This window comes from Scatophagus argus, chromosome 24, assembly GCF_020382885.2.
Source record: "Scatophagus argus isolate fScaArg1 chromosome 24, fScaArg1.pri, whole genome shotgun sequence".
Taxonomy (NCBI): domain Eukaryota; kingdom Metazoa; phylum Chordata; class Actinopteri; family Scatophagidae; genus Scatophagus; species Scatophagus argus.
Window position 1 is genome coordinate 6,425,470 of NC_058516.1, and position 22,736 is coordinate 6,448,205.

General features: G+C 43.7%; 1 protein-coding gene across 1 annotated transcript in view; it reads left to right on the forward strand.

Annotated features, from left to right (window-relative positions):
- The window catches only part of xirp2a (xin actin binding repeat containing 2a), a 57,131-nt gene extending 35,944 nt beyond the window's left edge, over positions 1 to 21,187 (forward strand). Inside the window, exons 5-12 of the mRNA XM_046382468.1 lie at positions 3,205 to 3,362; positions 7,718 to 7,855; positions 9,200 to 9,286; positions 9,515 to 9,584; positions 9,928 to 10,031; positions 10,517 to 19,778; positions 20,816 to 20,949; positions 21,048 to 21,187. Coding sequence (XP_046238424.1) covers positions 3,205 to 3,362; positions 7,718 to 7,855; positions 9,200 to 9,286; positions 9,515 to 9,584; positions 9,928 to 10,031; positions 10,517 to 19,778; positions 20,816 to 20,910 — 9,914 coding nt within the window. The 3' untranslated portion in view covers positions 20,911 to 20,949; positions 21,048 to 21,187. The remainder of the gene's footprint in view (positions 1 to 3,204; positions 3,363 to 7,717; positions 7,856 to 9,199; positions 9,287 to 9,514; positions 9,585 to 9,927; positions 10,032 to 10,516; positions 19,779 to 20,815; positions 20,950 to 21,047) is intronic.
- Positions 21,188 to 22,736: the final 1,549 nt, after the last annotated feature.

Sequence of the window (22,736 nt, forward strand, 5' to 3'; positions counted from 1 at the left end):
AGGAAGAAATTGCCCTCCATGCCTGACATTTCAATTAGTGTATACCTCGATTTGGCTCTCCTGTCAAACCTTACCAGCCAAAAGCTCTGGTCAGTAAATAATGAACAGAAAATAGGATTGCTTAAGGCTTCGGTTGTGAAGACGTGGCAGAGACGGGTGTGACACCCCTGTGATTGTCGGATAGCCTCTGTTTGACACAGATCTATGAGCTTTGATTTAGCTTTGAGCTACAAAGCCGTGCTGCCTCCTTTTGCACCCTCAAACTCTGAAATTACTGCCTCGTTCTCTCTTTCTCTCTCTCTTCCCTGATCGCATTCTCCTCTGTCTCTTCCCCCAACACCCCATGCCGTCCCTCACCTCCTCACTTTTAGATAGCCAGCGGTGCAGGCGCAGGTACCTCACCTCTGATCGCTTTAGCGCATGCAGCGGCGAGGAGCCAGTGACAGGGAGGTCAATGGCCCTCGGCTGGGCTCGATATAGCCACTGAGACGTGCATAAACGGCAGCAGAATGGCCTTTCCCCGTTGACTTTTGCCAGCTTTTCCCACTTCCATTACCACCCTCCAGCCTGCTGCTGTCACTTGTGCTGCCACTGTGGCACTGAACAGATAAGAAGTTGATACTCTGAGAAAAAAAAATAATAGTCAGTGTGCTGGTTAGTATGCCTCTAAGCAGTGCAGTATGTTCTCCGTCCAAAGCTGAAATGACACAGCTTATTTCTTGATCAATTCCACATTGTAAACAGAGACTTGACCCTCATTATGTTCAGGCATCTTAAGCAATGAGACAGTGTTTGAAAGTTATTATTAATGCTAATTAAACATCTGTTGATGCCAGGGCTAATTAGTGGCAACATGGGGGAGATGGTGAAACAACTTTCAAAAACTATTCCATCTCATTAGAAGTTCTTTTTTTTGCCCGGACTTTGTTTCCTTTCTTTTTTTAGTTTTATTTCTCACACACACACACTTCCACTCCATAAATCTCCCTGTCACAGGGGGAAAATGACGCTGCAGACAGAGCCGGTTTATAAAAAGGTTGGGCTTATTTTTTTCTCCAGTCAGCCTCTTCCCTGGAGCCTTGGTTACCTCACCTACATGTTATGGCAGCTTTGCATATGGCTTACTCTTCTCAGCCAGAAGCCGGAGATACTCCAAGTGTTGTTGTCACCACTCTCAGGCATCTCTGCCTCTCTGACAGCTCCGGACCATGACTTCAACATTCATCTCGTGTGATAAACGACAGCATTATCCTTGTGTTTCTGTCATCAGGTTGGGAGGTCAGGCTACAACGCAGCCTCAGGTGTAGGATTTCTGACCTATATTTATAGGATGTTGTGGGTAAAAACCCTGTTTATTTTCAGATGCTGCCGTTTCCAGCAGCCTATTTCCCTCCCTGATGGGTTATTGGTTACACTAACATGCCGGACGTAGCAGAAAGCTAAAATTGGTGGGATGACGGGAACATGTTCTTGTCACATGGAGTCTGTATTAAGGCTTACTCACACCAGTAAGTGGCACAAATATATCTCTGCGTTGTTACTGAATATTTGGTTAAAGAAGCTTGGTGACACAGGGACTATTTACAGGGATAGGATGGTAAACAACAATAGCTGGGGAGCTATCAGCCAACATGCTCTTGCTGGACACTCACAATAGCTCCCCAAACATCTTGAGATGAGAACATTTTATCTGCACTTGTGTTGTTAACCCCCCATGCATTTATTTCTTGGGACTGTGCATCATTTCATAAGCTAACAAGCCTCGATATCTTCCTCTATTTTCTCTTTCTTCTACACTACGTTCCCTGAAAGGTCAGCACTGTTAAGGCCAGTTGTGGAAGTAAAAGTCCCAGTAATTTTTCAATAAACACTGTTATGTGACTTGCCTTGATGAAACTCAACTACTTTGAAAAAAGAAAACTAATCTGTTGTTCTTTAAAAAAATAGGGCAGAAATTAATTCACAGGGTTCATTTTTTTGCCTTTTTGAGCCTCTGACTCTTTGCAGAAAGGGGCTCATGGGTATTGTAGTATTCTGAGCTGTCCGTCATTCCTCTCATTGCACACGCTGGTGTGACTGGACATTCAGACTGGATTCATGTGGGAAACCATGTGGATTTACCTTCCATATTGAGGTCAGACCCGTGGGTGGATACCAGGGGTGAGTTATATCAAGCCAGTGTAGTCATAGCTACACTATAAGTGGGCTAAGAGAAGTGTTATGAGTACTTTGCGCAACCGAGCATGATCGGTATGTACTACACCTCTAAGCACTGGACGCATCTCTGTATCGCTAGCCCCAAGGCAGCTTCACTGGATTCATGTTCATTTAAAAAGCAGCTACTAAAACATTTTAAACAAAGATAAATCAATTGTGAAATTGTCCTAACCTCTACTGTAAGTTAAAGTTTGACTTGCGTGCACACATCTGGAGAAAATATCTTAAGTGCCTCTTGCAGAAACACCACAAGCAGGAGGATTTCAAAATGTCAAAAGGTTACAGTGTGAGCATATAATGAGAGAGAATAATTTCTATTTAGGGTCTTCTTCCATCCCACGGTGTTGTTGCCCAGAGAGAGAGAACATGGCGAGAGCTAAAAGGTCTGCTGTGGGTGTAAGCTGAGCTTTAATGGAGCCTTCTCTGTTTCCTAATGATGCTTTGTAGCACAGAAAAGTCAAATGTAAAATCAGTTTTCTTCTCTAATTGGCTATCCACAGGGATGTGCCAAACGATATGAAGTATCACGAAGTAGTGCTTTGTGATTGATGAGTATTCCGCTTCACTTTGGTGTCGATATTTGTTAAGGATTAATGGCCTCTAGCTGTTTCTTGATTTATATTTCTACAGTCTCAAGAACTGTGCAGACATGTTAATCAAACTCAGGCCAGGATTTTAAACAGCTACGACCAGAAAAAGGCAAAAAAGCTTTCGAAATATCATTATATGTTTAACATCATAGAAAATCTTTAATTTGGGAAACTACTCTGGACTACTATAAACTACTATTATGTGACTTTTTTTTTTTTTTTAAAGTCCCAGTGCTGTTTTCTCTCAAACAGAAAATCCATTTCATTGATTCTCAGCCTGTTGCAATATAATGACAGAAACCTCATATATACTGTCCTCTCTGGCAAACTCTGTGTGACCATTACATGAAGGTGACTCATTCATATCTTACAGAGTGATTCTTTTGTGTTTGTGCAGCTGCTGGCAGCTCAAATAAATCCAGGGCAGGACATCCCCAGGACTGGGCCCCGGGCGTCGAGGACCAGGAGGCCGAGCCGGTGTCGGTGAAAGAGCGACTGGCGATGTATCAGGCAGCCGTGACGAAGAAGGAAACCAGCAGTTCCTCCTCTGCTGCGGTAAGACGATACGTCCACGTGGATGTAACGAGAGACAGCAGTGAGGATATGCAGGCAGCCACGTGGGCGGCAGTCTTTTTGTTTTGCTTTTTGTTGAATTAACAAAACATTGTGGTTGATGTTTAAGACCAAACTCTGCTCAGTTAACTCTGTCCGATCTGCTATCACTGAAAACCAGCCCGCTAGGATATTTGTTAAACAGGAAAAGGGGGTTGGGTGCTACAGGACTCTGGTGGGTTGGTAGGATTATTCATCTTAAGTGTCATAAGGCTCAATGCTGGACAGGAAAACCTCTAGAGTCACATACGGCTGCTGGTTCAGCATGGCATATCATTCATTTTACAGCTTGCATTTACAGAACCCTCAGGTTTAAGGCCGAACTGATTACATTAACTGAAGTACTGTACTTCAGAACAAATTTGAGGTACTTGAGATGTGGTATTTTACCACTTAATGTTTGAACTGGATGGTATGTCAACATTCACGATTCAGACGTCTGAGTGAGCAGCTTGTCGGCACCCTTAAAACTAAAGCTCTCGACTCTTAAAAGTGAAATTGTCCAATATTTGATGATAAAATTGCAGATTACAGAAAAGGGAAAATCCATTTGTATCGCAGAACTTAGTTTTTTTTTTTATCTTTCGCCTCCCACTAATCCTCTCATGGGCTCTGCAGAACCAGTACTTAAATTCTTAAAGTACATTTTGCTTTTACTTTGGATTTAGACTGCAGGACAATTTTTACAATGTTTTATTGGTACTGCAAGTATCTTCTGCCATAAAATGAGTCTATTCATTCGTTTTAATAATTTGTTTTTATGAACACACATTAGGAGAAATTATACCAACAAATGCAGCCAATATGTTGGTGTTGATCATTACTGAATGGAAAAAGCCACCATAAAGCCACTCAGTGAACATTTGATTAATGTAATTTCAATTTCAAATATAAAAAACAATTATCAAAACTTATTTTTATCAATTACCTAAATATGAACTATTGAACTATACTATTTAAACAGCTGATTATATCCCACACAATGATATTTTTAAAGCCAGAGTGATAGTGTGAAAATGTTGACTTTGTTCAATCCTATGCAGCAGTAGCACACAGGCAGAGATAGCCACACACACACACACACACACACACACACACACACACAGAGCACAACACAACCACTAATTGTGTCAGAGTAATTTAACTGCATCTGCAGAGGGACAAATCCACACAGGCAGCACATCAGTAGGCCTTCACACATTATTCCACCTTTGATTAAGCACAAAAACATTTCCGAATATCCCTGAATCACTAGTCATTACCAAGGACCAAAAAGCCTCAGTGGCTTTGAAGAGCAGCGGTTTGTAAATGCAATAATAAAGTATGTGAGCAGATAGTCAGCCAAGGCCATTCCAGCGAGTCAGCTCAGTGTCTAAAGAAAAAAAGCCTCACGTCCCAGAAAATGTCTGTTTTCTCTCTATTAATTGTGGTCTACAGCTACAGAACACATGGATGGAAATGTGGTTGTTATGACATTGTTTTAGAGTGAAAGAAGGCAAGCTGATCAAAGTAAACTAAAGCAGGGTTACTCAGTAAAAGGACTGAGGCGTGTTGCAGGTCGAGGTGTCAGGAAACAACAGCTGTCAGCTTGATTGGCCAGCTGCATCAGTTAGGCTGGTGACGTCCTAGACTGGAGACACGTTCATGTCTGCTCAGTGTAGATGTTTATTTTCTCATTTTATCGTTGGTCTGTCCTCTTGCATATGATGTTCAGCCTGTTGTGTTGGGTCAAAATGACCACTTACAGGCCTTTGACCTGCTTTTCCTTTTCAGTTTTATACATCAGGGGTCCACTGGTTTTTAATCAAACTTTGATTATCATAGCTTTAGGGTTGAATACAGTAATCCAAGTTTCACATCCAGCTCTTAAATCTGTCAGGCGGTAAATAATCAAAGTCCACGCGTCCTTTCATCGGGCCACACTGTGGTATGTTCACAGAGGATGATCTGCCACCTTCTGGAGTCTTTGTTCATGTCGGGATGGAACAGTTGCATGCTTATTTTGTCTGACAAGGCCCGAGAGGCTGTGTTTTACGGTAATAAAACAGTAATAATAAAAAAGTGCTGATAAAAAAACACCAATAAACTCAACCAGAATAAAATAAAAACAACAATCCTCGGATAAAGAATTTAAATACTCATAAACTAATTGACAGTAATAATCTCACTGAATGTCATTCTCCGCTACGTGATTCTCAGTGAGTGCATTAGCTGATCACAGGTCTGCATAGTAACAAGCCACTTGAGGCAAGTTTTTACAGCCATTTCAGAACAGATGAGAGGTGCTGTTAACATAACAGCCAGTGCTTTTCTAGCTGCACCGGCGTCGCGCTAAAGCACTGCCTCAAGCGGCTTGTTGCTTCAATACATAAATAACAGCCGTGGACAAATTCAATAAATCTTTTATTGATTGTTTAATAATGCAAATAAAAAAAACACAACTGTTCCCAAACAGCAGCTTCACACAGGACTCGGTGAATGATCCTACTCGTGTGGCAGCGCTCTGCAACAGCCCCAACCTCGATATTCAGCGGAAGGCTCATGTGGTAGCTACTGACAGCTGACTCTGTGTGTGTGTGTGTGTGTGTGTGTGTGAACATGCTAGGCTGGCTAGTTGCCAGAGGGAATCAGCACAGGCATCTTGTTTTTCCTCTATACCTTTGCAGCTGTTGTCTGCACGTCCACACACTGGTGACACGGCGTTTAAAGATAGCAGAAGTCTCGATGGACACCATTCTGTCCAGTCTGTCCTGGTCTCCTATATGTTACTGTCCATATACATATGTATGACTTATTTGTAACAGCAAGTATGTACAAAATGTAAAGCCACCATGACTAAGTTTTCTGTCAACGCGATGCTGGACTGTTAATGACACTGCTGCTGTGATTACATTAAGGCACTCACAGCACAGCAACAAGACAGGAAATGTTTGCCTAATTGGCGTTTAATCAAAGCCCTTTTGTTTCTTTACTCTTTTTAAGACCTGTTGTAGTAATTATATTGCCATTTTGGTTAATCTAGCTGCTAATCTAACTGTCTAAGTTGAGACATGAGACCAGTTTGATTCTATCAACAAAGCAAATTAGCGTACCCCCCCCAAAAAAAAACAATTCAGCCTTAATCAAAGAGCTTCTTTTGCTAGCATTCAGAATTGCAAGAAGATAAAGATTCTTCTGTCCAAACAATGAAGTGAGCAAGACTGAGAGAAGAGATTAGTACACAAATTTCCCTGCTGTTTGAACCTGCCTGAATGCACATGCAGGTGAAATTTATGTCTGCAGCAGTCATTTTAAATGAGAGCTGTTGATTTCATGTCATGTCAATGCAGCTGTTGTATCCCCAACTAGTAAAATATTGATAACATCGTGTCCCGCTCTAAAATGTCACTCACCTAAACTCCTCGGCAATAACTTGCAAATTACATTGTACCCCTTATTTGCATTATAAAGGAAAGGTGCCTTGGTGTATGTTTGTGTTCGGCACATGCACCAACACACACACAGCAGCAGCAAAATTCTCATATAAAAAAAGTAATTGACAATCCCAGAAGGAGATCATTGTATCAAATAGTCAGGGTGTATTCTTGCCCACATCTCACAGGATGAAGATTACATTCTTCATGTTGAGATTTACAAAGTCTTCCTCCCTCCTCTTTTCCAGTTTTGGAAAGGAGTAATTCCTTCCCTGGGCTCAATAAAACGTATTGAAAAACCTCCATTAAACTGACTAGTCTGAAAGACTGCACTTTATATTGATGTTTTGCTCTGTGTTGCAGGATGAGTTTTGGAAAAAGTAAATTCATCAAAATTCAGTGCCAGCCATCTTTGCTATTTCTGAAGTTTCGCAAAACATAATGAAAGGACTTTTTAATTTGCTTTCTTTTCTTTTCACTTAGCTGTGTCACAGAAATATAACTTTGTCTTGTTTGAAACTAATTTAGTTATTTGTTATTAAAGGTGTTACTTGCTGTAATTTACTTAATTAATTAATTTAATTTCCCTCTCTGCTGTCGTGTCTTGAGTGTTAATGTTTCAAAATTAAAGAATTCGCTCCACGTTCAAAAGTACATCAACATTGCTGACTGATGCTTTTAAAAGCATTAACATAATGCCTTTTCATTCACTTTTATATTTGCATAAGTGAATGTATAACAGATTCACAGTCAATGAATGCAAGTTGGTTCACCAAGGTCAAAGCCAATCTTGTGTTTCTCACATAAACCGTCTGTGTTTATTGTATCATGCGTGCACAGATTGATGTCCAGGTGTGTTTCATGTTCTCTGCTTTCTGCTCACAGGTGATGGATGAGTCCGAGGCTTGTTCGCTGCCTGGTGGCCTGGCTAGTGTGAAGAGACAGTTTGAGAACCAGGAGTTTGCCTCTTCGTCCTCTCAATCCAGCGTCACCCAGTTTCATTTCGAGCAGAGATCTGTCCAGGTGAGAGTGTAATCATGCTTTCTAAAATGCTCTGCAGCGAGCGTGAAGTGATGTGTTATTTCGATACCACAAAGCAGATTTATGAATGTGACAAAAGCCAGATTGAGACGTGGTATTTCTTCTTGTTCAAATCACATGAAAAGGCTCTTGCCCGCTCCCCTCCATATTTCCCGACACAGGACTGTGACGTCTAACTATTTTCTGATTAGGTTGCCACACAAAATAACTTTTTCAAAGAGATTGCAGTACAAACATTGTTAACAGTATAGACATTGGAAATAAAGCCTGAAAATGTTTTCGGTTTGACATCAACATAACTTGTTTTTGTTCAGAAATATTACCAGTTTGTCTTCCCACTTTAGTTACAGCAAGCAGTAGCTTTCTACCTGTGGTCAAACTCTCCCTTTTAAAGTTTGGGTTAAGGTTACATTTAAGGTTATTATGAGCTTTGGCAAGCTTTGGTCACTGTTAAATAAGGACACCTTTACTGAAAAAATAAATTTGCTTTCACGGCAATAAAACGTTCTCATAAACAAAGGGTGTGTGAAGAGCTCAGGCTGAAGTACATATATGATAATATCATCAGGTGCTTGGAAAACAGACCACTGCTGTCCTTTCTGTTTATGAGCTCGGTGTAAAGTAGGGAATACATTAATGGTTCTGTTTGATTTACATTCTACTGTAGCTCTTTATTGGAAAAACTTGGCCGTTCTGGCTGCAACTCTCAGGCGCTCTTGTATAGGTCAAATCAAAGAGGGCACCTTGAACTTTGCTCGTCGATGTGGCGCTGTCATCCAGAGCGTGAGGAAAATGCCAGAACGCGTTAGGAGCCTGGGACGGGGCCGGATCTCAGTGAAGTCAGGTCAATGCTGCCTCTCCATGCATTCTCCCCATCTGCTCATTCAGCCGGGAAGCAGAGTGGATTCGTCACCCGCACGAAGACCTTGCTGAATGCTAAATTTTACATAGGGCAATGTGAGGGGGAGGGAGTTTTAAAAGTGGTTGTACATCAAGAAAGATATTATTATTCTGACATAACAGGTTTCAGAAATATGAAAACCCCTGCCCCTCCTTGTATTTCATGTTAACAGCTGATAGAAGCTCAAATATTATATTTCTCTTTCATCTCGTTCAAACTACATGAATCTCACTGGAGGAAATGACTTATGCAGTTTTGTACAGTTTTTGTAATCTAGTGCTTTTTCTCTCCGACACCAGAATCCTCCTTTTGTGGAATTTAAACTTAGCAATTCCAAAGGAAGCAGCTCTGTAAAGGGAAAACATTTGTTACCAGCCACAGAGGGGTTTCATCGAGTTTCACAACATTACTTCCTTTCTTGACAGGAGATATCAAGCTCCTCAGAGGTGACAGTGAGAAGCAGTGTCAGAGAGGTCGTCCCATCCACAACCCTCTTTCATAATCAACAAGAGGTACTGGCCGTTACGCTCACCATTGTCCCCAGCTGTATGAGAACATCTTACCTCTGACAGGCTGCCTGCCTGACTTCTTTGGTTGTTTCAGAACTTGCCGTGCACTTTGTGTGCCCTACATAGAAAATGTGCCTCATGCTAAGCCTTAAACTTCTCACTGATTGAAAACAGTTGGAGGCTGCGGTGCAGTTGCCGACACACTAATGATTTTCCACTGTCTTTTCACAGGTGATCCGTGATGAAAGAGTCCACCATAACAATGTGGCAGACAGTTACGGGAACCATTACAATGAAACAGGTTATTCTGCTCATGCCTTTTATATTGTAATTTGCACATTTTATCACAGCACTCTTGTGTCCTGTATATTAATGATTGTTCCTACTACTGCTGAATAAGGGATGAGCTATGAAAATGACTGCAGATGATTTTCTATTCAGTGCATAGCAGCAAATCTAATCAGGGCAAAGTCAGGAAGGTAAAATATTGGAAAGTGGAAATTGGGCAATCACCGCTGCATGGTTTCAGAAAATGAAAACTACTCAGGTTTTTAATGAAATGATTTATTTCTCTTTCCAATCCCCCTGAGCTCCCTCACTGCGAATGACTTAATGAGGCAGCCTTCTTCTTGTGTCTAATTCAGTTATGCTCGTTGGAGGAGAGGATCTACCAAAGGTTTCCACTCAGGCTTTGAAGCAGCAGTATGAAAAAACGATTGAGGAAGCTGCGCCAGCCAAAGAAATTAAGGTAATGATGCTGTCTGTTTATCTAAATAGATGTTAGTTTGGATTTTTATAAGGTATAAATATGAAAATGAGGACATATCATGAATCATCAAAAGGAAATTGTGCATGCCATGAGCTGATGGAGAATAAATTGGACTGGATAAAAGACTTCATGTCATTACACAGCCAAAGTCTGTCTCAGTGTTAAAAGGAAAACCCAGACTGAAACTGGAACTCACATTACTGTCTACACTCAAAGTGATATTCAGTGAATATTTTAATCAGTAACGTGCATTACTGAAAATGTCCTGGTTTGACATACTCAAGATGAGTCTGTATTTGTCCTTTTACTTACAAATTAAGCGTACTTGGTGTTTTTGCTGCCAAAAAGAAAAGAAATGACTTGACTTCACGGATCAAAGAAATAGTAATTATTATTTTATTTTATATTAAAGTTGAATCTTCACTGTTCGTCTCTCCTTAACCAAAACCACTTACAAACCATAGGTTGATGTGGATTTCAACCAGTTTCAGTGGGCACCAGTAAACCAGCTCTCCAAAGCTTCAGCCATGACAAGCTGTGACACCTCCTCCACCTTAAAGACTGCCACTGCCTCGTCAGTAGCGTCAGCCTCGTCAGTCACTTATGAGGTGTCAGAGCATTTTCCTCCACCACCCTCAAACCTGGTGCAGGAAATCCCTGAACATGTCTCTTCCCAGCCTCAGGAGCCAGCCTCCCAGCATAAGCAGCCTGCTAATAGGGAGCAGTACTTTAAACACAAGAGTATAGCTGAACTAAAGCGCCTTTACAAGCACATTCATCCAGAGGTCCGCAAGAACCTCGAAGCGGACTTCTTAAGTCAGCTCACTGAAGCAGAAATGGAGGACCTAGAAAGGGAGGAAATGGGAGATGTCCAGCAGGCCTGCCACATGTTTGAAAATGATGGCGTGAGCCCGTGTTCAAGCCCTGACAGGGAGTCCCTGGAATGGGATGAGATCCTGAGAGGCGAAGTTCAGTCGGTGCGCTGGATGTTTGAAAATAAGCCACTAGATACGATTAAAGACGAAACCCCAGACGAGAATGAGGCAAAGAGTATTGCACAGCAGGAAATCATTGCTGGCAAAGATGTGAAATACACAGCTTGGATGTTTGAGACTCAGCCCATGGATGCTCTAGGTTCAGAGACTCCTGATTCAGCTGAGCAGTCACAACAAGCAACTGATCTGGCGAGAGGAGATGTTCGCACTGCTACATGGCTTTTTGAGACGCAGCCACTTGATTGTCTGAATAAGATCTACCAAGAGGACGAACAGGAGCCAGATACTGTCATCACCAAAGACATTGCCGGTGGAGACGTGAAAACTGCTAGATATCTCTTTGAGACCCAGCATCTGGATTCACTGGGTAAAACAGAAACCATTGAGGAGAGCCACTTCCTGAATCTGAAGTCTGAGCTGGAAGAGATCAAAGGGGATGTGAAGACAACGACTCGCATGTTTGAAACCCAGCCCATGTGCGTGATCAGGGGCGATTCAGGAGAGATGCTGGAGATCACCACAATCCGCAGGGAGGAGACTGAGAAAGGAGACGTCAAGACTTCACGCTGGATGTTTGAAACACAGCCTCTGGATATTATAAACAAAGACCCAGCAAAGGTAAAGCTTATATGCAGTATTTCCATGGAGGACAACATTCAGGGTGGTGTCAACAAAGGTAGATGGCTTTTTGAGACAAAGACTCTTGATACCATTAAAGATGAGGAATGGGAAAGTTCCAGGAAGCAAAAGGAAGAAATAATTGGTGCTGATGTGAGGAAGCATTGTCTGGTTTTTGAAACTCAGCCTATGGATACTCTGAAAGACAACTCCAATGCTCGACCTTTGCCTTCAGAGGAGATTGTAGGAGGTGATGTTCAGTCAGCTAAACATCTGTTTGAAACAGTACCCATGGAAAATCTGAAAGAACTGCTTGAAGTGGGAAAACTTAAGAAAATGGTTGCATCTGAAAAAGAAAAGGGTGACGTGAGGCATCAAAAGTGGGTCTTTGAAAGCCAGCCACTGGAGAACATAAGGGAGGAGAAGAAGGAGATTTTAAAGACTGTGAATGTTGAAGCTCTTGATAAAGGAGATGTGACCAACTATAAAGAAAGGTTTGAAAATATGGATTTAAGTAAGTGTGAAGGAACACAGAAGATTCAAGTTGAAGGTGTCACAAGTGGATCTGTCAAATCCAACAGAGTTCTTTTTGAATCTACCCCTATGTATGCTATGCAAGACAGCTCTGGCCATTACCATGAGTTGAGGACTGTGAGGCGTGAGGAGGTTGTGAAGGGAGATGTGCGCAGCTGCAGATGGATGTTTGAAACACGTCCGATTGATGAGTTTGACGAAAGCATCAATAAATTTCAGATCATAAAAGGTATATCCAAACAGGAGATAGAGTCAGGGGATGTCAAAACTGCGAAGTGGTTGTTTGAAACTCAACAACTTGATGCCATTAAATATTTCAATAATTCTGAGGATGAAGAACATAAAACCAGGGAAGATATTGAAATTGAGAAAGGGGATGTTAAGACTTGCAGGTGGCTGTTTGAGACTCAGCCGATGGATGTCCTGTATGAAAAGGTGGAAAAGAGCGAGACTGATGTCAAGGAAGTGCAGAAAGGTGACGTCAAAACGTGCACTTGGCTCTTTGAGACCCAAACACTTGACAACATACGCGATCACACGGAGTCTGAGTCTGAGACCATTCTGAAAACCTGCACTGTGAAGCAAGAAGACATCCAAGGAAAAGACGTGCGACTGGCCCGCTTCCTCTTTGAAACCGAGAACCTTGAGAATATCACCGGGGAGGACAACAGTTCTTTCAGAAGGGTTACGGAAATCAACATTCAGTCAGGTGACGTGTCCAGGATGAAGTACATCTTTGAGAATCGCTCTTCTGACATTATGAGCTCCACCTCTGAGGAAACAATGCAGAGGCTGAAGACGCAGCAGGCCGAGGACATCCAGAGGGGAAACGTGGTCAACTGTACCTGGATGTTTGAGAATCAGCCAATCGATGCCATCCGTGATGAGGCGAGGGAAATTCGCACTGTGACTGATGTTCAGGGGGGGAACGTTGACAAAGGCCGCTTTATTTTTGAGACATACTCTTTGGATCAAATTAAAGAGGAGCCCACCGAGACTGATATTTCTAAACTGACTAGTATCTTTAGAGATGAAAAAGAGAGGGGAGACGTGAAAAACTATACCATGATGTTTGAAAGTCAGCCGCTGTATGCCATCTGTGACAAAGAGGGCCATTACCATGAAGTAACTACAGTTACTAAAGAAGAAATTATGAGGGGAGATGTGGTGGGGGCCCGTTGGCTGTTTGAGACAAAGCCTCTGGATTCAATCAAAGATTCTGAGGAGGTCTATGTCATTAAAGCTGTGACTGAGGAAGGCATCAACAAAGGAGATGTTAGCTCTGCGAGATGGAAATTTGAAACTCAACCTCTAGATGAAATTACAGATGACATAAAGGTTAAATCGAAAACGGTCGCAGATATCCAAGGCGGCGATGTGAAGACAAATAAGCAGCGATTTGAGACTGATGAGACGTCTCAAAAGTACATCAGAACTGTTAGCGTGAGTGAAATCCAAAAAGGAGATGTCAGATCTGCCACGTGGATGTTTGAAACACGCACAATTGATGAGATCCACGGTGAAGGCGCTGAGTACGATGGCATGGAGAAAGTGACAAAAGAGGAAGTAATGAAAGGGGATGTCAAACAGTCTGTATGGCTCTTTGAGAAGCAGCCTCTTGACACTATCAAAGAGACTGATGGCACAGAGCGTGTTGTCGCAAAGGAGGAAATTCCACAAGCGGATGTGAAGACGACAACATGGTTATTTGAAACCACCCCGTTCCATGATTTCAATGAGAGCAGAATGGAAAAGAAAGAAATAATAGGTAAGAGCATCAACGAGACACTTGAGGAGCTTTACTGCCAAAAAATGGTGGACTCACAAGGTATCCTTATTGAGGCAGATGAGATCGGAGATGTCCGCATGGCAAAATATAAACTCATGAATCAGGAGGCTCCGCAAATCCAAAAAGAAGAGATTATCAGAGGGGATCTGAGCAACATAATGATGAACCTCCTCAACCGCAGGGAGACTACTGAAAGGGGGATAACTATTGACCAGGAGGAGCGGGGAGACATCAACACCACAGTGAAGCAACTATTCAACCAGGACAGGGGGATCAATGTTGAAAAGGAGGAAATTATCCGCGGTGACATTCAAGATGCCATAAATAATCTGCTCAGAAACGAGGGCTCCTCCAAGCGTGGCATTCTGATTCAAGAGGATGAGAAAGGAGACGTGAGGATGACTATCTATTCTCTCTTGAATAAAGGTGAGAGGGCCAGCATGGAGAAAGAGGATATCATTCAAGGTAACGTAAGCAAAACCCTTCACCGTCTTCTATCGAACTCAGGAGAAGAAGACTCAAAAAAGATAAGGGTTGGAGATATGGAAAGGGGTAATGTCAGCTTTTACTCCACATGCATTGAGTCTGGAGCCTTGGATTACCTGAAGCAGCTTCAGTACGAACCAGACGAAGTCCAGGAAGAGATCGAAAAGGAGCGTATCATAGGTGGTGACATTGAAGAAACCAAAATTTTGCTGCGGAGGAATCAGCAGCAGATAGGTCGCACAGTGGCAAAGGATGACATAGTTCCTGGTGATGTTCACAACACTGTCAAAGTCTTTATGACTGAGCCTACTGTTACCTACAGAAACCTGGAGAAACAGGACATTATTAAAGGTGACCTTAGTGCAGCCCTGGATTCACTGACCCAAGCCATCAACCAGAAAGTGGTAATAGAGAAAGAGGAGGTGGTGAAAGGAGACATACCCACCACTCTGAAGTCTCTGGAGGAGGCCCAGCATCAAGCCAAAGAAATGGAAAAACCCGAAATCGTCAGGGGAGACATCAGAGGTGCTCTCGAGTCACTGGAGAAATCGGCAACCACTACTATGGAAGTGACTGTCGAAGATTTAGTGCCAGGTGATATCAAAGGGACCCTGAAATCCCTGGAGGAGGCGACGCAAGCTGTGAAAGAGGTCGAAAGAGAGGAGATTGTAAAAGGAGACATCCACACTGCCATGCAAAGTTTGCACGAGGCATCGAGTGAGAAAAAGACTTACCAGCATCAAGTGAGCGAGCAAGGGGACGTTAAGGCCACCATTCAGCTCTTCCTAGAGCCAACGACTTCTCCAAGAATGCAGCGCAGGGGGAGCGTTGAAGGAGATGTAAAAACATCCATAAAATCTCTTTACGAAGGACAGGAGACAACACAGATGGAAAAAGAGGAGGTCGTAAAAGGGGACGTTCAAGGAGCAATAAAGTGCCTAATGCAAAGAAAACAGTACTCAAATCCAAAACGTATGTATCCCCCAAAGAAAGCAAAAGTGCCCGTGAAAAATCCATCACCTGTAAAGCAAGTGGGGCGTGAATGCTTATCTGAAGCTAAGAGTGAGAGTGCAGCAGGCAATCCGGTCCCCACTGTGAAAAACCTTTCTCAGAGCGCTGAGTCACAGAAGCACGCACAGAGGCACAAGGAAAGCAGATCGGTGAAAACACAGGTAATAACCCAAGAGGACCACTCTGTTACTGTAGCCAGGGCAGACAGCACTGCTGGGGCCTCTCAACACAAGACCATAAAAGAAGAGAAGCAGAAAGCGCGGACCCCTTCGAAAGTACAAGCTCCTAAGCCTATTGTGATAAAGAATACACAAATGACAAATAATGATCAAACAGAGACTAAAAGAGCTGATGTGAATGTGATGAAAGAGGGGCAAAACACATCACAGACAAATATTTCAAACAAGCAAATATGTGAAACAAAGACAATCCAACAGGTGCAGACGACAGTGATGGAGAAAACTGTCACGCATAAGCAAAATGTTACAATACAATCAGAGCAAATGTCGGCATCTCAAAAGCAAACAGAGAATAAGGCTCTCACACAGAAGCACAACTTCAAAAATATGAAGAGTGATTATCGTAACCTTGACATGAGAGGGAAAGGTGTGATCAAAAAGGCAAATCCGGAGATTCACTTCCCCCCTCCTCCCTCTTCACCACCTCCGCCCTCAGAGTCTGAGCTCTCCCTCCCTCCACCCCCATCACCAGTGCTGGAGAGCCCAGTGTCCTCCGTATCCCGGCCTTCTATCATGAGGCAGGACAGTGACCTTCCACCTCCACCACCTCCACCTCCCATGGAATGCATAAAGTCTGAGCCAGAATTTTTCCCTCCTCCTCCACCTCCTCCACCTCCGTCCTCTGTGGGAGGACAAGATTTTCTCCCGCCACCTCCCTCACAGCAAGAGCTTAATGCAATGCCTCAGCCTCCCCCTGCGAAGCTGGTTAAACCCATCGGCAGGCCTTTATTCAAAGTGCCCAAGCAACCAGAAACACAGAAGCAGCCCATACAAGTTAAGCCCAAATGGCAGAAAAAGCAGCCACTGCCACAGCCTCCACCACCTCCACCACCTCCACCTCAGCTCCCTGCTGATCAAGGAACAACATTGTCAGTAGACCATAAAGAGGAGGCTAACATTCAGGAAGTGAAAAAGGAAACAAACCAACATATTGAAACAAGCAAGCAGATTCAATCTGAATCAACAACAAAAATACCAACCATCACAGCTGTGAAACCACTGCAAAAAGAAACCCCACAGCCTCCTAAAAAAGTATTTGTCCCTCCTATTAAACTGCCTCCACCTGCTGAGCCCACTCCAGAGACTCAGCCTCGACCTTATGCTCGCAAATTTAAAACCCCTCTCATGCTTGCAGAGGAACGGTATCGCCAACAAAAAATGGAGAAGAGTAATGTCACGTCTCCCACCTCTCCACCAGTTAATATACTCTCCTCTGAGCTCTCTGCAGCACAGAACGCTGAGAAGAAAGAGACCATGGAAGCGACAAAATCAAAGACCGAAGAAACTAAGATCATTTCCAAAGAGGAAATATCAGCACAAGAATCACCTGCCAAGAAACCCCCCTCCCACATCCCTCTGACCAAGTCCTTGATCTCAGTGGTAAATAAGAAATCAGCCTCTGGATCCTCAAATGTGTCATCAGATAAAAAGCATGTTGCAAGCGAGCACGCCTCAGAAAACATGCTCGCCTCACGTGGTGTTAAAAACAGCCAAAATGCGCCACAGAATCAGACTGTTTCTGTTTCTCAGTTGCATCATGAGGCCTCTGGTACTGACTTCCCGTCATGCTCGAATGTGGTCACTTCTTCAGTCATGGAGCAGCAGCAGCAATTTATTAAGAAATCCAGCACCAAGTCTATCACTGCCACACAGAGTGCTGTCCAGGAAAATGTAAATCTTCAAAGCCAGACTGCGGTCACATTGAAAGCTGGAGATGTAAAGAATATTAATGTGCCTCTGACACAGGAGGTAAAAATGAGTCCCTCTCAACCCACTAAAATTCCAAAGGTAACTCCAAGCTTCAAGGTGAAAACCTTTAAGATGCCAACAGAGAAGAAAGAGGATAAATGTGACAGTTTGGGACAAAAGGCAGCAGTGAAAAGTGAAATACATTTACAGCAAGAGAACTGTAATGTGTCACAGAAAAGTGAAACAAAAGTGAGTCAGGAAAGCAACCAGCTGACATCAGCAAGAGCACAGATGAAAACTGAAATGAAAGGAAAGGAGAAGACAAGTCAGATGACCCTTCCTGTAAAGGAATCTGAAGTGGAGGTTCACATAAAAAAGGGAAAGCAGGTGCAAAAGAATGAGACCGAAGTAAAAATGTCACCATCAGTTACTGTTTTAATGCCTAAGATGGCAAAGATAACATCTGCAGCTGGTCATCAAGGACAAGGCCATGTATCTGTCTCCCACAGCCAGCAGAGCGTAAAGACGGAGCACATTCACAAACACGAGGAGGTGGTTGTGACTGAGAGTGTGCAACAGCAGAGGCAGGAGGCTGTCCAGATGCACACACAGCAAATAAAGCTACAAGCAGCAGAAGCTAATAAAATGCAAATAAAGGCAGCAAAGACCAAAGGTGAGTCTAAGGATGTGTCTGTGAAAGGGAAAGGGAAAATGGCCCATAAAGAGGAGGCTAATTCAGAAGAAATCACAGATTTAGAGAAATGTAATGTAATGCAGAAGCTGCTCACTCAGATAAAAGAGCTCGAGGGCACAGCAAGCAAAGTAGACTCCAACGCTGTCAGGATGATTATAAGTGAATTCCCTGACTGGATGATGGGCTTGGATGAGAAAAAGAACCTAAATGAAATTGCTAAACAGCAAAGTAAGAAAAAGTTGAAAGAAATGATTGTCTATGTGAAAAATATAATTCAGGCAAAGCTCACATTTTTGGTGGACAGCATGACAACTGTGGGCAAGCAGGAAAAAGAAAAGGAAGGACCTCTAGCGCCACTGCCGGTGCCTCCAAAACCAGACATGAAAGATTTCAGTGGAGCAACTGCAAAGATATCAAAGATTAGCATTGGATCGTCCAAAACTGAAAAGAAGGTGGAGGAGAAAAAGTCCCTTCAAAGCAGTAAAGTGCGTCAGGAGGTGAGCGAGGCGGTGGATCAGAGAGTGTCCTCGCCGTTAGCGAGTATTCGCACTCCGTCACCCACTTTTATCAGCATCGAGTCAAGGAGGGTAGACTCGCCGCTCAGAGTGACTCCTTCCCCTCCGCCCTACAAATCACTCGGGACACCTCCGCCTCCACCTCGCAAGTCATACACACCCACATCTACATTCAGCAGGGCCACGCCGTCTCCTACTCTGAGCCGCTCGGAGAAGCTGATGAAACTGAGGGACACCACCTCAAAGCTGTCTCGTGGCACAACTCCTCCACCTCCCGCGCCAGTGCCAGAGCATTTTGCAGCTGAAAGAGAGCAGTCATCTCCATTCGCTGACAGGGAGGATCCCACAGAGAGAAATGTGCAAGGATGGACCGATGTCACAGACATGGTGGACTCCATGATGACTGTGAGGGACAAGAAGTCTTTCTTCGAGGAGGCGCAGAAGGCCGAGGTGAGCAGGGTGTACATTCGGAAAGATCCCATCGATATCCCTGAACGTTTGGGACCTGACACCGAGGAGCCCACAGAGCCTGTGAATATGGACCTCCTGAAAGAGGATCTCCCAAGAGTTGACCTGTCAAAGCTGGTAAACAGATTTGAATCCCCACAGCCAAAAGTTTACACCAGAAGAGAACCTATTGTCATTTCAGAGAGGCTGGGGAGTGATACAGAGGACGCAGAAGCCGACCCGCATACCCCTAAAACTGAAGAAATCCCCGCATTCAACGTTAAAGCAATAAAGAACGTGTTCGAGACAGGAGAGCATAGTTCTCAGGCAGCCCGAGAGCTGAGAGAACAAATAGAAAGACGAGAACCCGAATCGGTCTGCTCCGAGCCGGTGGGTCACTCTGAAACGACAGCAGTCACTGAGCAATTCTGCAGCGTTGACGACTTCGGAAACATGACAAGGGAGACGAGGAGTGCAATGCATTGTGGGAGCTCCCTGACCCGTGGTAACCCTCCATCCTACGCCGACGTGGTGAGAGGCAGCGTTCCAACAGTCGCTGTGCCCCCTGAGGCCTCCACCGAGGAGCTGCTGAGAAACTTCCAGCAGTCATGGGCCGAGAGCCAAGGAGTTTTCCAGAACCTGGGTTTCAGTGTCACGGAGCAGAGGACCTCGCAGTTTGTAACGCACCAGCAGGAGACTGTCGTGACGGGTAAACCCAGCCGTGCAGCATGAGGATACTAAACAGGCGTGACGGTGTGTTTAACATGCTTTGTGTGTGATAAGTTCATAAGGCATCAACTGCATTGTGTGGAAAGAAAAGAAGCATTAACAGTGGTTGACACTTTTATTTATATCACATGATTTCCTTTGATGTGTTTTCCAAATCTTAGAGCAGGTTGCAATTTAACTCCTGCCAGTTTCACACATTTTAATATTCAAATGTTACACTTTATCCTGTTTACTCATACCTCTGATGTGTGAAGCTGGAACTGATGCAAACATATTGAACTAATAATTCTGTGTGCATGCGTGATGCTATTCACACTGCGAGGCGGCAGGGAATCGCTCGAAATGTCTTCGGCAACAAGAACACACTACTTTTAATTCATTTTTATTCTCCAGGTGAAGATAAGGTTTCGCATATTGTTCCGTGTTCTGTGATGTGACTTCCCAAACAAAGACACTTTTTTGCAGCAGATATGAAAAGTACTCGCAATTCTTCGCAATTGTTTAAATGAATTTTGGACAATTCATTTAGACAGTGGTGATACTAATTACAGAGGAGAGCATTTATATATTGTAACAGCTAGGAGTGTTGACATGCTCAGTTACTGCTGTCACCCCTCATAAAACAGTTGAATCAAAGTTTGTTTTCTCCTTTCTTTAGTAATCTAATCACTTAACAAATTTCCAAGAATGTTTTCTTGAATGAGCCATGTAATGTAATAGTAATTATAGATACAATAGGAATTTCCAGCCCAAGTAGATACTGATTCATTATTCATTTTTACTGGAAACTTTGATATCCCCTTGCTTTAAAGGCTCCCGCGTTCAGTGGGTCCCAGGCTGCCGGTTGTGACCTCAAAGAAGTTCCAAGACAAATCTGCTTCATTTGAAGGAGTCACAAACCAGAAATGTTTAAATTTCATGACTTTTTCCACAACATTTCCAAGGAAATTGAAAGGCAGCTACAAACCAGTAAATTAAATTGTTAACTCTTTTGTTTTTGTTTGCTTTGTATTGCAGAAAATTCGAGTTCCAGAGTCCGAACTGTGCAGGGTGTGTCGGAAGCGGGTGTACCCCATGGAGTCGCTGATTGCAGACCAACAAAACTTCCATAAAAGCTGCTTTCGCTGTGAGCACTGCAGAGGCAAACTAAGGTGAATCTATCTCACCGAGCAAAAGCATTCTTTTGGTTTGTCTTTGCACTACTTTAACCTCTTGTTTTGTTCCTTTTTTAAAAAAAAAAAAAAAATAGCCTTGGCAACTATGCCTCTCTCCATGGACGAATGTACTGCAAGCCACACTACAAGCAACTGTTCAAGTCCAAAGGAAATTATGATGAGGGATTTGGACAGAAGCCACACAAAGAACTATGGAATAGTAAGAATTCAGCTGAAACGACAAAAGTCAGATCACCATCACCAGAAAAAAAGGTCATGAATCCCAGATATTCCAGTGCTCACAGCTCATTAGTTACTCAGGATAAGGACTTCAGCAGATCAGTGGAGGAAAACAAAAAGCCCTCAAGTAAAATTTCTGTAGTGTGGCCTCCTCAATCAGATTCTCCAAAGAAATCCTTCACTATTGAGGAGGAGTTAAAGTTGGTTAAGCCGTCATGGCCCCCTAGGGAGGGCTCAGCTCAGGAAAACGAACACCTAAATCAGCCTGTCAACCCTCAATTAAAAGAGACGAATATTCCTGCAACTCAAGCGCAAAATGGGCCCCAAGAAAATTACAAGGTGCAAGAGAGTGCCTGTCCAACAGGGAATGTGAGAAAACCAGGTGAGACTCCAGCAGAGTCTGAGGCTCCGGCCTCCCCCGTAGCAGTTGCTGAGGAACCAGTGAGTGTTACTCTCACTCGAGATACTAAGGAGTCAAACAGTGGCTCTGAGGCTGCGGCACAAGTGGGTCCTGAAATGGACTCTGAAGTGCACCCTGGAGTGGAAGAGAAAGAACATGGTGAAGGGAATGACTACAGAGCTGTGGAAAGCATGAAATGGCTGGAGAAAAATGAAGAGGAAAGTGTGGAAAGGGTGGAGGAAGTGAAAGTAAATGGACATGACAGGCAGGCAGAAAGTGCAGCAGCTGAGAAGGAAAGCCAGAAGGAGACAGATAAAGAACATAATGACAGCATTAACAATGGGCAGGCGGTAAAGGTCACGTTGATAGATGAGGAGGCGACGGCAGGACAGGCCTTGAATGCTAACTCTAATAATAATAATAATAACAATAATAACAACAGTGGCCAGACGCTGCTTGACAGTGAAATCCTGATTCAAGGGCTGACTGAGGGTGAGGAAAAGAAAAATCAGTCGCTCTTTTTGACAGATACAATGAGAGCAACAGCTTTCTTCCAAGCTGATCGCTGTGAAGCATCAAAATGGATGCCAAGTGAAGTGCTGCAATTGGCACAGAGGGAGGATGCTTTTGTGCCAGCCGGTGCCAAATGTACTGAAGCCACAGACTGCTACTCAGACACAAATTTCCTTGCAGAGACAGCCGAGGGAACTTTCAAAAATGAGGCCACCGAGCCAAAGATTAGCACATCGAGCTTCCTCGAGGACATTTTCGCTGGCCTGAGTACCAGCAGCTCCAGTCTGCTATCTGATTTCAAATCCGACATCTTCAGTCAATCTGCCGGGGACCCGCCTCTGGTGTCAGGGCTGGATGACCTTCTGGATTTCGGGATGGAGGCGAGAGAAGGCGGCGATAAAACGGGAGCTGTGACGGAGAGCGTTGACGGCTTCGCCTCGATCTACAGCACGGGCAGGGACGGCACTTCTCTGTGGGCGGATGATGACGACGGCCTGACAGTGGAGGAGCAGATCAAGAGGAACAGATACTACGATGATGATGACAGCGACAACTCTTGAATTCAGCCCATTTAGCTCACAATCAGGCAGCTTTGATCACATGTAATTTCACATCTATGTCCATGGAGAGA